Source organism: Hippoglossus stenolepis, chromosome 3 (assembly GCF_022539355.2).
Source record: "Hippoglossus stenolepis isolate QCI-W04-F060 chromosome 3, HSTE1.2, whole genome shotgun sequence".
NCBI classification, from domain to species: domain Eukaryota; kingdom Metazoa; phylum Chordata; class Actinopteri; order Pleuronectiformes; family Pleuronectidae; genus Hippoglossus; species Hippoglossus stenolepis.
Window position 1 is genome coordinate 28,888,442 of NC_061485.1, and position 15,604 is coordinate 28,904,045.

At 40.7% G+C, this 15,604-nt stretch overlaps 1 protein-coding gene across 3 annotated transcripts in view; it reads right to left on the reverse strand.

Moving 5' to 3' along the window:
* Window positions 1–15,604, reverse strand: part of plxnb1b (plexin b1b) — a 97,286-nt gene that overhangs the window by 19,499 nt on the left and 62,183 nt on the right. For all 3 annotated transcript variants that reach the window (XM_035151879.2, XM_035151880.2, XM_035151877.2), the window contains exons 5-11: window positions 12,090–12,272; window positions 8,912–9,040; window positions 8,529–8,629; window positions 6,733–6,868; window positions 4,728–4,884; window positions 1,800–1,908; window positions 74–182 (exon numbers count right to left, since the gene is read on the reverse strand). In XM_035151879.2, the coding sequence (XP_035007770.2) occupies window positions 74–182; window positions 1,800–1,908; window positions 4,728–4,884; window positions 6,733–6,868; window positions 8,529–8,629; window positions 8,912–9,040; window positions 12,090–12,272 (924 nt within the window). The remainder of the gene's footprint in view (window positions 1–73; window positions 183–1,799; window positions 1,909–4,727; window positions 4,885–6,732; window positions 6,869–8,528; window positions 8,630–8,911; window positions 9,041–12,089; window positions 12,273–15,604) is intronic.

Genomic DNA, 15,604 nt, shown 5'->3' on the forward strand with positions numbered 1-15,604 from the left:
AACCATGTAAATCTTTGTATTTGAAACTTTAGTGAGTGCCACCTTTCTGCAGCTGTAAAAGGCGGTGACTTACGTGTTGGTTGTAGATGATCACCCCCTGCTCACAGGTGGGCTTGTGGGTACACAAGTGCTGGTGAACGCACCAGTTACAGCCCCACTGGCTCAAAACACAACCGCGACAACTGCAGATAAATAAGAGAACATAGGGATAAGGGACAATAAATAATAGTCTTGTAGCAAGACAGATGTAGAAAATTAATCCAGGTTAGGGGGTATGAGGAGAAAAGTGCAGAGGTCTAATAAGAGGTATGGACTTTTATCTAAAAGTGAGAGACGGGACAAGAGAGAGGGATAGATATGTAGAGTTAGATCGGTATAGACAAAGAGAGGCGGGACCACACAAAATAATCCAATTGCTGCAAATCTGCTGCCAATCAGTGGTAAGAAAGGTCAGTGGTCTAAATGAATTGAGCCTCAGACTCTTATCAGAAGAGACGGGGAAGAGAGAGTCTGATAGGGCGAGCATTTGTGGAAACGAGGTGAAGGAGACCAGGAAGGAAACTAAGCACAATAATGTACAAATTTTCCCTCCAATTTTAAAGAGGGGTCATTGTTATTTATCATCTTTAATTTCTCAAAACAAACATCTTTTTTCTCCATTTATCTATAAAGTCTCTGTTATTGGATATATCCACTGAACTGACCTCACCACTGCAGGACAGAGTTCTTGTTAACTGTCTCACAGTAGTAAACAGTACCACTTTTAGTTAAATCCTGTGGTAAATCAACTTAAACTAATTCCATTCATTGGTTGGTGTAACTTCACAGCAGAAGTCCGCACCAGTCTAGTAGATATCTATAAAGTTTGCTGCTTAGTGTGCTTCTAGTTCAGCTACATATCTAAATGTAACTGATCTAATGTGCCTCCAGACTTAGATAATACTGTAGTTGGAAAATAAAAACATTGTAAGTCTAATCTCAAGGTACTGGGTATGTAGAGGAGAAGGGAAAAGTATAAGGCATTACATTTCTTATTTATACAGCCCATTTATTATATTTCACTAAAATATTATTTATAGATAGAGATTAATTAAGAAATATATTTGACTTATCTGATACAATTTTACATCATATAGCTTAGGGTATCCATATTTACTATGGTAAAAACAGAAAATCTAAAAGATAATATATTAAAAACAGACTTAAAATTAAAAGCAGTCAAATAGAGAGAACCCTTGTGCAATGGTGACTGCCAGATAATAATGAATAATAATGGTGAGCCTACAAAAGTATTAAATCAAGGATCATTAGCTTTGCTAGTATTTATTAGTGCTTCACTAGTGGTATTAATTATTAAACTTGTTCATTTTAACAACAATTCTTAAAATGACCTTTAAGGTATGAAAGAAATGAGGTCAGATGTGATAATATTCAGCTCACTTTATTATCGTGACCAAAACCTGTAAATTAACTGAGAGGTCGAAAAGAGAGTTGTATTGGCATTAAACACAGAACGTTAAAGGCTCCAAGCTGAAGCTAAGATATACAGACCAGAAACCTTTCTATACCTTAAGAGAGTATTACGAGTATTTGTGGTACTTGGAGTAATTAAAAGGAAAGCAGGAAGAAGAAATGGAAGAGCAGACATCAGACAGACAGGTGAAGGGCGAGCTGATGCTGAGACAAAAGAATGACCAAGATACAAATTGGGAGAGGAGGCTGCTCCAGACAAAAATGAGGAGAGCAGGTCAGGAGACGACAAGGAGAGCAGGACTAATAAATCCTTGGAGGTAACTCACGGCATGCTGCCAGACAGCCGCTTCACAGCCATGCAGTCATAGAAGATGAAATCCCTTGATGCGACCGTGACGTTGCCAAAACGAAGAGACAACGTGACTGTGACAAAGTCTGAAAAGAACAAAACACAGAGAGAAAGACAGCGTGAAGAAGAGCTGAAAACAACACAGCACAGAGCTGAGAAGGCAGCGCTCTGAAAATATTTGGTCAGGATTATCGTCTCTGATTAAGAAAGTCTGGGATCAGTGCGATGTTCCTCAAAACATGGCGAGGGAACGTGGGAGAACGTTTGTTCCAGGCAGTCAAAACATGGAGGCCTAATAAAACCCATGTGCACCCTCCAGCCTCAGCCAAGGAGAGAGCAGACGTAAACACAGTGAGACTTCCCTCCTTTAAACAAGTGTAAGCTGCATGACGATTCAGTGCACACAAGAATTTCAGTCTTATTTTGGTCAACATTTCTAGCATATATGCTCTCACTGTACACCCCAAAATAACTTGCTGAGATTAGAGAACGTGGTGACACCGCAGACACGCGAGCATTCAGAGGATCAGACAGGGTTTAACAAGTCAGCACTTTCTCCAGATTATCTGAGTCTCTTTATTTGGAGTTAACAATGAAGTGGGCAGACCTGAAATGTTGGTAATAATCCCTTATAGTAAAAGAAGAGTGGCCAGCACTGTATGATAAGGTTGAGGCAGGGAGTGAATCAGTAAAGAGATGGATCGTCAACAACTTCATTTCTCAAGTGTTGATTTTTTTGCAGCCAGCCATCTTGCTCATTGGCCCTGTTCAGACCTGGTATTAAGATCCGTCCTGAGAGATCTGATCACCGTTCACACATGCTATTAAAATGTGCCCTAAGTGTGTATCCTGTGACCACTTGATCAGATCTCACTTGCCCTCTCTATATGCACATAATCAAGTAGGTCATTTGTGTTCGTGAAGACCAAATGATGTTGCTTTCACCCAGTCTGAGTTTACAGATGTTTCTGATGACGATGTTGGTGTGTGTGTGGTGCGAGTGAGCGTGAGAGAGAGACAGACAGAGAGTGAGCAGAGTCAGGAGGGACTGAATTAATGAATGTTTAGCTCAGAGGACAGTTTCCAACATCTTGGAAGGATGTTGTACCTTGTTAAGCCCTATGAGACTAATTGTGAGTTGTGAATATGGGTTATACAAATTAAATTTAATTGTAGCGGGTGAGAGATGTTAACTGAGTAAGCGTTCCTTCATATGTGGACCAGGACACATTTACGTTCACAGATTGAAAAGAATGTGTCCTAGACCACCTCCCTATGTGTTCTGAGTGATCAGATCTCAGGACGGATTTGGGTGCGTTCAGACCTGAATTTAGCGCTGACCATTTGTGATCGGAAACCAGGTCTGAACGGGGTCACTATCATGTTTCTCTGATCTCAGCCAGTAACCTTGTGTGTACAATGTTATTAGAAATATAAATAATATCCCAAACTATAAAAAACATTCAATTGTATGAAAGTGTATTTTTATTAAAAATAAACATGCAGAAAGTACAACAGATCATATAGATGAGCCCGGTGCTCTTTCTGCAACTGAACATATTTATAATTGATGCCAGTGGACAAACCCATGAAAACATCTGGACATATTATAATATTATAACATTGAGCACATCAACAGTGAACCTGAACAGAGAAGTTGTGTGTAATAAATTAATAGAGAACAATTGACCAAAACGGTTTAATTCAAACTCAGATTTGTATTTGTTACCTTTTTTTTAATGTTTTTTTTAGTTCCACACCTCTTTTTTATACTTTTCTTTACCCTTGTTTTCATAAAGGTACCTTTTCTCCTGAGTTCATATGAGTACTCTCTGGGAGTAACTTATGATATTGTACATTATTTTGTGCAGTATTTGACTATTGTCTTCTAATGCAAATTTTTTTTTTTTCTTCACTGCTCAATTATTATTTTTAAATTCAACACTTCTAGGCAGGTGAGGATAACGTAGCCTGAATACATTTTGAACTTGATCCAAAATCTTTGCCAAACAGTCAGAAGTAAGGTGAGAATGTGATCTTCAATTTTAAAGCATCAGTTGCTCTTACAGACCCTGAGCTGCCCCTTTTATTAAGAGAGTGCAGGCACTAACCCTGTTTAAGTAAAAGTAAGCTACCACCCGATCCTTTAATGCAGCCTGTGTGTCCATATCTCAGTAAATCCCCAGGCCGATTCTGCCTGAGCCCCGCACCCTGAGAACTACAACAAGCTGCAAGTTTAAGGAATGCAGGCATGGGAACCAGCATGTGTTTGTGTGTGTGTGAGAGAGAGAGGAACCGAGAGAAAAATGACTCATTTGAATATTTGTGTGAGTTTGACCTCTGTAGATGCTTCAATTTTGTATTTACAAGCCTTTTTAATCTTCTCTTATCACTGTCCCTGACTTACTACAACAAACAAGCTTCTCTCAGCATGTTGAACAATCAACCCACAGACAAACCAAAGCACACATCATAGCATTGCATCTCTAGATGAAACAGATTTATGGAAAGATGTATGCTTTACCCTTTAACCTTTGACCTGTCACGGGTGTACCCCGCCTCTCGGCGAGTGTCAGCTGGGACTGGCTGCAGCAAACCCCCACCCCACTGATCCCCAAAGGATAAGCAGTATAGCTAATGGATGGATGACTTAAAATACAGATTACTCCCTGCTGTGTAAACTGGCTTAGAAAAAAAAATGATTGGTTTAGCCTAGATCCCTGGACAGAGGGATTGGAGTGTATACATGTAAGGTATGTCTGTCTGTCTGCCTGCGTGCACACACACACCACACACACACACACACACACACACACAAATCTCTTTGCAACACTGCCAAACCCTGCAATTACAAAGGTTAAAAGTTCAAGCCAGAAATGAAACCGTGGAGTTAAAGCATGCTCACCCTGTCCAGAAGGCACCTTTGGTACTGTGCTGGTGTCGGGCGATTGGCAGGTGACCCCGGTCTTGGTGACAGTAGCAGGACTTTTGCTGTCCTGGAAGAGGCAGGTGTAGGACTCATCCTTCTCTAACACTGGCAGACCTGGGACTGACAGAGATACCTGAGGGAAAATGAAACAGTGACACTGACTGAGACTGCAGGTAAATCACTTCAGACAGACAAATCCATACGAGCTCCATGTTCGCAAGTGAGACACCACATCTATATCACATTTGTAGATGCTAAAACTCATGACTGTGACAGTCCACATCCAGTGGCAACATGGTGAAGAATTAGACAATAACACCTCCAGAGTTAGTGGACAGAGAAAGCAGCATTAGTGAGTCTACACATGTGCTGCGGCAGAGGACAGTGAAGTTCAAAATGGCAGTAAGTGATTCAACTGTCTAACACATAAATCTCCTCTGCTTCTCGTCAAGACTAGATTTCCTGGATTTCCCTGCTGCGGGAACATGAATGACACCGAACTAATTCCTGGAGTTATAATGCACCATCTTATTCTGAGTTTGGACTGTTTCTGTGCTGCATTTTCTGAAGATGATGTTTCAGCTTCTGTAGTGTTTTCTGGATTGTGTGACCAAGGCCCTTCCTGTCGAGTTTGGGCAGGCGGGGAACTCTGGTTCCAAACTTCTTCTAGTTCACAGTTATTGAGGTCACTGTCCTGCATGGAACAGACAAGGCTTAAAAAACAGGTGTAGACCCTCGCCCTGATCTATACCTAACCACATTTTATCAACAAAAGGTCTACAATGAATTCCTTGGACTTCATGACTTGGCTTGTGTCCTGACATACAGTGTAACTCATAGGACCTTCCACTCATTGAGCACTTTATTAGGAACACCACATATTCATGTCATTGATTCCACAAGAAGTTGGAAACTTTCCTCTGAGATTCTGCTCCATGTTGCCAAACTGCATCACATAATCGCAGCAGATTTATCACTTGCACATTCATGTTCTACCACATTAAAAAGATGTGAAAACTGGATTCTCTGGTGACTAAGGAGGGCACTGAACTCACTGTCACGTTTATTAAACCAGTTTAAGACTTGTACTTTTTCAACATGGAACACTACCCTGCAGGAAGTAGCCATTAGAAGATTGCCAACTGTGACCATAATGGGATAAATACTGAAATCCAGATTCATCAGACCAGGCTGATTTTTTCAGTCTTTAACCATTCAGTGTTGGTGAGGCTGTGTCACTGCAGCTTCACATTTCTGTTCTTGGCTGACAGGAGTGGAACCTGATGTGGTCTCTGCTGTTGTAGTCGGTCTGAGGTAATGCTCAATATGTTTCTGCTCACCACAGTTGTAAAGAGTGGTTATCTGAAATGCCGTAGCCCTTCTGTAAGAGAGGAGGAACTTGTCCGGGGCTATGACATCACCCATGATATTTATATATTGGCTAAACCCATGAAGAAACCCACCCAACACTTAGCTAGTTAAGCTACTTGTATCTCACCAATAGCCCCAGGGAAACTTTAGCGTGATCCAAACTGATCTACTTTACATCCTCAGTTTATTTACTTTTACTTTTGTGTTCTTATATCGTCCTCTCTTCTGATGAACCAGTGTTTGATCTTCTCTCAATTCCCTGTCTCTTAAAAAACTCACATAACCTACACACAAACAGTACCACCAACCAGTGCGCGGTAAACCTCAACAAAGCTCATCTGATAAGGGATTGTGGGATGAGATCTGTTTGGTATTTTGGTATGTGGGAGCACGCACAGGCAGAATATGATCATGGACATACTGTACCATCAGTGCAAGAATCTGTCTGTGCTTGAAGGATAAGTTTATCTTAATCTTGAGTCAACAGAAACCCCAAAACAAATGCTTCTGTAAACACAAACAAAGATCCTCATGCTCCGTCATATACGTTGTTAGGATGTGCACCGATCATGTGCACGGAACATCAATAGTTTATGTATTACAGTCTTACCATTCTGCTCTCCTCGCTGCTGACGTTGGAGGGGTTGAGGTCCTGGACGGTCAGACACTGCTGCTCCTCAATGTCGAAGCTCCACAGCCACTGACCTGGCTGGTTCCCACGAGCGCACTCAGACTGCAACACACACCTGCAATGAAAACACCGCCCAGGCTGCACTGTTACATCACACAAGTAGTCACGCTCTCAAGAAATTGTTATCAAATTAAACAATGAAAAGCCATCTTCTGTGTATAATGCAAATCTGCAAATCCATAAATCATACTAGGATTGTAAAACTACACACCAGCTCCTTCCTGGATTGTTAACATGTTTTTATGACTTGTTAAAAAGTCTGGTTTCCACTTCAGCTGGACTAAAAATAATACCGTAACTAACCTAAGGAATGTGTGAAACTAATAAAAAGTTTGTGGACTAGGAAAGACAAACTGAGGAAGGTTGTTATGAAGCCAAAAAGGAGTAAACAGGGACAGAGAGGAGTGAGAGGGAATGATCTAGGTGAGAGGGAGGTGGGAGACCAGGTGCTGAGGCAGAGCAAGAGGAAGCACAGATGTAGAGTGGCAGACTGTGACAGAGACGTGATGTGGTAGATTTCTTTCATCAGGCTCAAACATGATTTCCCTTGAGCAAACAGGAGTTCTGAACAACATCAGTGTCTGATGATACTCAACTGCAAGCTGGGACCGAAACTTATTTTTTTCCCATTAATTTCAGTAAAAGTACATCAACTAGACCTGAGTAAATATAAGAGAAACAATACTTTCACATCAGTAGTAAATAATATGGTGTATTCTATGATAATAATCATTTATATAATATAATATTTTATTTTGAATCTGTAAGTTATTACAAAAGAAACTACAGAATTACATGCAGTCAATGCTGCTTAGAAATGTTATAATGTAAAATGAGGCACATTTTTCTGGAATAAACTAAATTCATAAGGATTTTGATGCTGGAGCCATGCTTGGTCTAATGAGTAGCTTACAGTGGCTTATGTTAGCCAACATTTGTGTGAACCATAGACACGTTAAAAAAGCTGGACGATATGTATCCACTTCCTCCTACTATACAGAAATGAAGCGCAGTAGTGCTCAGTCTACAGACCGCACACTGCATCTGTCACTGAGAGCGAGACCATGTAACTTTTTAAAGCTAAAAAAAACAACCTCCTTCTTACAAATGAAAAGTCAAATTGATGAGCAGTAAAACACACCGTCACAGCAACTACAGCCTCTGGTATGACCAGGACATTGTGGTGGCTAAAGTCGCAAGCCTCTCTAACTGGGTATGAAGAGTTCACAAATAGCGATAGGCGAGCGCCAATCGGGGGATTTTCTCAGTGACTTGCAAAACTCTTTGGTCACTGGTAAATTGGACTGACATCTGTATCGTATGATCTCCGCTCAAGAAAATTCGATATTGATGTGTAACTGAAATCACTGAGTCACTTCACTGAATCTTCTGTACTTGTTCAACTGTTTTGTACTTGTTATTATAAAAGTTACATTGGTAACAATGCACATAAATAATGTTCTAATCTGGTTACTATCCTTCAGTATCTCTTTATGTGATCAAGGGTCTATGGTTACATATGAGATTTGGTGACTGTTGCAACAAGTTTCATATTTTATCTTGACAACTGTGACAATTGTATCGTGACACTTATGAAATCTGTCACAAATCATTTAGTTGATTTGATGAATTGTATTGCACACTGCCAGTAATTCATCTATTTAGCTAGAAGAGGACATATCCAGGGCGGGGTTGACGGCTGGCGTTTAACTCACCTTCCCTCCAGGACACACCAGCCACAGTAGGGGTCGTGGGCCAGCAGGCAGGAGTAGCAGTCTGGGTGCTGCTGGCATTCAGCCACCGGCCTCTTCTGCAGCTGGAACCAGGACAACACAATCATGTTCAGTCGTGCAGGACATCTACACTAAGCTCCCAAAAATCTGATTACAAAGAATAGGTGGCCCACTTTTGTCAGCGGAACAATGCAAATTGAAAATATGGTCATTAGAATAATTGCAACTACAGATGGCCTGGGTGAAAGGAGAATTGGGGCAGACAGTCTTCATTATTTCTCTATAGCTTTATTACTACAGAGCAAGAAAACCCAAAAATGTGAGTCCATTTGCTGTATGTTGTATCTCTGTGTGTGTGGAATTACCATGTTATGGGTCATGATGAAGAGATGTTCCTCTTTCTGGTCAAGGATGAGGTCCGAGCTGATGGCTGCATTCTGCTGAATGGTGATGACAGAGTACTCCTCCACTTCGCCGTTTGGCCCCAGGAACACCTGAGGAAATGCACACAAATCAATTGACAAGAAAATAAATACAAACTGTGCGGCAACTGAAAATGTGAATTGCTTTAAAAAGTCCTATTGAAAGCATTTTTATAACATCACTATGGCATATTTATAAGGATGCATCCACAGTGGGAATCATAAGAATTTAATTTGACAATGCTATATAACATTATATGAAAATAAAAAAATGTAAGTAGGCCTTGAATTGTGATTGTTCTGTCATTTATTTCCAGGGACAAGAGTGATATTGATTTAAGATGAAGAGATTTCTTATAAAGAATCTAGACTCCTTTGTGGTTGTTTGCCTCCACCAACCAGTCAAGTAGCAGGAAGTATGGTCACAATCTTCCCTTCTGTTCCCAAGTTAGAGCATCAAAGCCCCCAAAAAGTGTTTTTGCTCAAATTTATGATGGAACAGGGAAAATGACCTTTAAACTTTTGGATCATATTCTCCTATTAGGTATTTGTATGAAACTTTGTCACAACTAGCATGTGAATTCTTGAGTTATGGCCAGAAATGTGTGGTGTGTTGTCAAAACGACCTTGTCCTTTTGTCTCCAAAATCTCATAATTTCATCCGTGAGTCCATTTTGGCAGATATGAAGGTGTTTCCTCACAGCGTTCATGAGGTATTCATGTTCACAAGAGTGGAACTGACAAACAAACATCCCATTATTTATCTGTTAGTGTTTTTATTCAAAATGCACTCTGTGTATTTCTGATGGTTAACTGGCTGCCTGCATGACCGTTGGTCATTACACAAGAATGCAGTGCCCATTCTAAACCTGCCTGTTTGGAGTGGGCTGTTTGCCTGGCCTGTGGTAATGCTGCTTTCTCTCTGAAACTGGAAAGTGACCTGGTGAGCTGCATCAACTAAAGACCAGCCGCTGGGCTCAGGCCACAGAACCCTGAAGCAACCACTGCAGCTCAAAGAGTTGTTCACCTGATTATCCAAGCTCAACTAAGTAAGGAGAACCCAGAACTTAAGTGATTGACAAAGTAACTTATGTTGATTAGTCCCAGTCGCTGCTGCTACAGAGCGCTGGTCGCCTGTTTATGCAAACTTGATTAATATTTAATGTATTGTGTTTCGAAATCACACCAAACTCAACACTGCACTTAAATAATCGATAAGATTTAGGTGTTTAAGATATGCTAACCATTGCCAGACAGACAGATTTCTGGAATACGTAGGTAGTTTTTCAGATTTTCAAACCTGCATTGTTTAAATGTGTGATTAAATGCAACCAGTATCTTATTGCTGAAGCATTGCAGAATATCTCCATAAAATACAGAAATCTTTCAAGCCAATAAAAGAGCTATTATGGAATCTACTGATTTCATCAGGTATCTAACATCTCCCTGAGCATTATTTTCAGGAGCCTGAAAATCAGCAACATTTCCTCTGACCTCATGAGTGAGATGTTCTCCTGTTAGTGCAACACTGATGGAACAAAGACAGACATCATTCCAAAAAATCAAGCATAGGTCAGGAGGAAGTGCCAGTTCCCAGTATGCCCTGTGTGTTGGATGTCATATTGGGTTTGTGAGTGCAGTAGCAAGAGCTGGAGGGTGTGATGAATTTGATATGGCGATTTAGGCTTGTATGTCTCCCCGATGCTGAGCTAATCCAATCCTCCAGGTATGTGGAGGTTTTGAGGTCAGCAACTCAGACCGACACCCACATGCTCATTGTAGGTGCTTTCGACGGGGGTCAGCCATTGGCACTCTGACCGGTCTGCAGTTACTAAGCCTCATACACAGCAAGCTGCTATACACTGTGTTCTTACAGCCTTCTATCATGGGCAGCATGCAGGTTTTCCAACAGGTTGTGCTAGCTCTTCTGTGGGATTGGACCATAAGGCCCTTCCTTCTTTCCCACAAGAATCTATGAGCCTTGGTCGCCCAAGGTCACTGTTGCTGGTTCACTGGTCGTCCCTCCTTGAACACTTTTAGAGGGTACTAACCACTGCATACCGGGAACACACCAAAAGACCTTCTGTTTTGGAAATGCTCTGACCAAATCGTCAAGCCACCGCAGTTTACGACAAGTCGCTACTGATCCTCATGCTTGCCCTGTTTCCTGCTTCCTGCTGATTAACTTCAAGAACTGACTGCAAGACTAAAATGATAAACTTACTGAGAAAGTTGATAATCATGCAGAGTAAAAATGTATTTATATATATTCATTTACTACTTATCTGCACCACCTATATCCTTACAAACATACACACACGCGCATCAGGGTTATGCTTATTGTCTTCTTTATTATCCTCTCTTTCTTCTGTCACCCTGATCCTGAACCCACAAATTAACCCCTCTGTGACTCAACCAGGACTATGTTCAACCACAACACCTTGGAAATAAAACTGACAGTCTGGTGAACATGTCGCTGCAGTCAGGCTCAGCGACGTGTTGCTTCAAAAAGTTAACTTTTTAATGACTATGAAGTCCATTAACAATGCAATTTAAGAGCTATTTGAGCTCCCTTTTAAGAGTGGTCAGAAATCCAGCGCTGTCTTGAGGTCGCTCTGGAGGTACTATTGTTAATGCATTTACTTATAAAAGTTCTACTCTGAATTTATTTATTGGTCATCAGTCAGTGACATAACAGTACAAGTTACACACTGATGTTTTTGACAATCTATCTTTGCATAATTTACTGGATTAACCCTAACCTGATTAAATTAGAACAAAGTCTGCATAAAATCTTGCATTCTTTTAACAATAACATGAACACACCACAAGCAGCAGGACTCAGCTCCTGAGATTATTGCTGTAGAACTGAATTATGTCTGCCTCTAAGCAGCGAGACTATTTTAAACCTTTGGCAAGAGAATGGACGGAGCCCGGCATCTGGCAGTTAACAGAGAAAACAACTGAACTGGATGTCTGCAGGATCAAGTGCCACGCATGTGAAGCAAGAAGTACTGCAAAGTATGAGAAATACTCAATATACTATATGTTACCTAAATCAAGCGTTAATGACAATTCCTCTTTGTCTTTGCAAGCATTAAAATCTCTGACACCGTGTTACCTTATGCAGGTTCCCTTTGGAGTCTCCCAGGAAGGCGATGGTATGTCCCGCCCTTACGCTGACTGACACAGCAGTGAGACGGGCAGACGGACTGTCCAATATGGATTCGGCCTCCACAGGGATTCGACTGGCCATTGGGCTAGGGGTGTGGTCAGATCCGCAGGGGTAGGCGTCCAGCGTGTTCTAGTAGTTGGGGCACATGAGAAAAAAATCAGTGACTGTAACATGGGCTTCAAGTGATTTGTCATTAGTTTCTGAACAAGTCAGGCAGTCACCAAAATAAATAACAGCAGATTGTGAAATCCCAGCAGGATTTATTGTGGAGGGGCTGGGGAACAAACTTCTACGCTCTGTGCTTTAAAGCTTATAGACATTTTGTTTTTGTTTCCACGGTTTTGCAGAGGGGAGGGCTGTTGGTTTTTCTTCCAGGCATATTATTTTTTCCACAAAGACGTTTGATAGCAGGGTCAATACTTCATTATTCGTAATCTTAACAATAGGAAGTAGAGGCACATATATAGATATATATTCACGGTACAGGCATGGGTCAAAATGAAATAAATATGGACAGGCAGCGAGTGAAAACTAAAGTTAGTTTTTTTTCCTGGAGAAATCAGAAATTAAAATGACTATGAATACTGCAGATTCACCTGCAAGGATTTATTTTATTGTAATAGTCTATGACACCACCTTTGACCCCTTTAACTCCACTTAGATAACTGTCTCTACCCAAAGTAAACTAGCTAGAACATCCAAATACACCACATACAGACAAAAATAGCAATGGTGAATACGTCCTTGGTGGCTTTGCTGCTTGTAAAAAGTGCCACAATGTATTAGCTTTTGATAACCACTAGCACATTGTCACGGAGAAAACTCACTGACAGCTACAGGAGCTCAGGTGCTGTGAGAATTCACAGATACTTTTCTAAGAACATCACTTAACCACCATAACAGGAGGGCATGGAGGCATTAACCACTTTGATATGAGTGACTGTGTATGTAGCATGTGTGTTTAAACAGGTGACAGGTCGGATCACGAGAACCTTTAATAGAAAGTGCTGAGGCACATACAAGAAAACTGGATAAGAGACCAAATACTTTTTTGTGATCTCACCACAGCTCAAAACTAACTTGCCTGTAATAACATAGTTAACCGGTGTCCTAACAGCTATATATAGTCAGCATTGATTAAGCCATGTGGAGCGACAGAGAGTTTGGACAGCCTGTTTTGTCCACATCACGAGAACCTAACCATTAGAGGAAAACGAGCAGGGATGACTGCATGCTAAGAATAGCCTCAAATACAGTATGCACACTGAAATAGTAATGAAGTCATGACGTCCAGTCTAGGAACATGGTTCGGACGCTCAAAGACTGACTGGACCGGCTGATGGGAGTCTGTGATTACTGCAGACTGCAATCATGTGCAATTTTGGCCATAAATACCCAAGGCAGTAATAACCACCAGGGAGTAAAATAACCAGCGAAGATTGCTAAAGTTGCATTTCGGACACTCTTGTTTGGTAGGAATTCTGAATCCTGGTCACTCACCACGGATTAGACCTCGCGTGAGAGTTCATCCCTGGTGCCGATGGATTGTCCGAGCAAAGAATGAATAGGGACGGAGGCTGATTTGTTTGTGTACAGGGATCCAATTGAGATTTGACATCTTAAATCAGACTGTAAATCTCTTTTCAGCTCCAGATGTCTCATCATTGTTTTGCTCTGCACCATATGGTTCACTATGATTTCCCTTTTTCAGAGTACAATCACTGCAGGTGCCGGAATCCTCTTGGAATTGTGAGGATTACCATTATCACGATTAGTTCCTATTATTAGATCAAAACACACAGGCAAAAAATGCAGTGCAGCTGACCTAATGGTGGCGCTATAATAACAACATTTACGATTTGGTAGAAAACTGGCAAATTAAATAAGTACATTTTTATTTCTCTCTGTGAGGATTTTGCATCTTTCCAACAAAGAAACCTACCCCTGTTTTGAAACTATGTCCAAATCCTTTCAACGATTTAACAGGTTTCAAATCAGATTTAACCTTTTCACACATGAGTAGTCAGGACCAAGCCACAAAATTGACACAAAAATAATTAAACATAATAATAACAAAAATAAACAATAATAAACATCCATATGAAATTGTATTGTATTGATTTGGTGTAGCTTGGCACATTGTACATAAATGAGGGTTAAACTTAAGAAAAAAATGATCTGATAATTGACTGCAAATTGTTTTTCTGAAATGAATGTGACCTCTGGTTACGATCAGCAGGGATGGGCAGTATTTATGATAGATGCATTTAAAATACTTATTTCAAATACAAAACAGTATTTTGTCATTTGATGAAAATTGATTCTTATTTTATATCAAAATACTTAAGTGTTTTGTATTTTTGTACTTTAAAAATACTGTAAAATACTTCTACGTGACGTCTACGTGATGACATCATAAAAATGAAAATCGATACATGCAGCCTCTGATTGGTGTCTACTCTCTAATTTTCCCAGGCTTGTTAAGATCTAAACATTGAGGTTCGGAAACTTGAGGCAGCACGAAGCAGGGCCCAAAGAAGCACAGGTGAGAAATGTGTTGGTTGCCAGCTCTCCATCGATTTTTTAGCATAAATCGTTACGATCCTTGTTTTAATGTTCGTTTTAGTATCCGAGGCCCAGATTTACGGAGTGTTCTAGCAAACCATTTAGCCCGAGTAAGTTAAGTTTTCATCGGTTGTGCACGGGGAAAAAAAAACTATAAAGCATTTCAGGGTTGTACATTACTTTATAATGCCACGAGATGGTTTAACTTAAGATACTTTCAGAAATGCTGTGAACTCCGCAGATCCTCAGTATTTTGTCCAGAGGAGGTGCATGTGTTGATGAACACGTGACAGTTCTAGGTTCAAATCCAGAGCGTCACTACTCTGCTCTCTCCTTTGACCTCTGCTGCTGTTCACTGGGTGTTTAAGGCATAAGATGGTAAATGGTCTAATGGTCTGTATTTATAGTGTATAGCACTTTTCTAGTCTTGGTGACCACTCAAGCTCTACACAGTACAGTTTAATCATTCACCCATTCACACACTCATTACTACATTGCATCTATGTGCAGCACTTTGTTTATTATACATCACCCATACACTGTTGGCACAGCCATCAGGGGCAATTTGGGGTTTAGTATTTTCAGATACTTCAGCACACAGAATGTGGGAGACTGGGATCAAACTGCCGAACGTCCAGTGAGTGGACTAGCCGTCAGAGGCTGCTCTAATAATTCTCCCTTTTCAAACTCATTATGATGCATGATGACTTGTGATTAAAAAGTTGTCTAACACAACGCACTTAGTTCTTTACCTTTACTTTCAGACACATATTGGTCTGTCCCTTCTTTTTCCCACCCCACGTTTTCTGCTCCGCTGTGCATCTGTATCCCTTAATCTCTTCTTCCTTTCTACTTCAGAGCCTCGTCTCTGCCTGGTGTGTCTTAATCCATCCCTG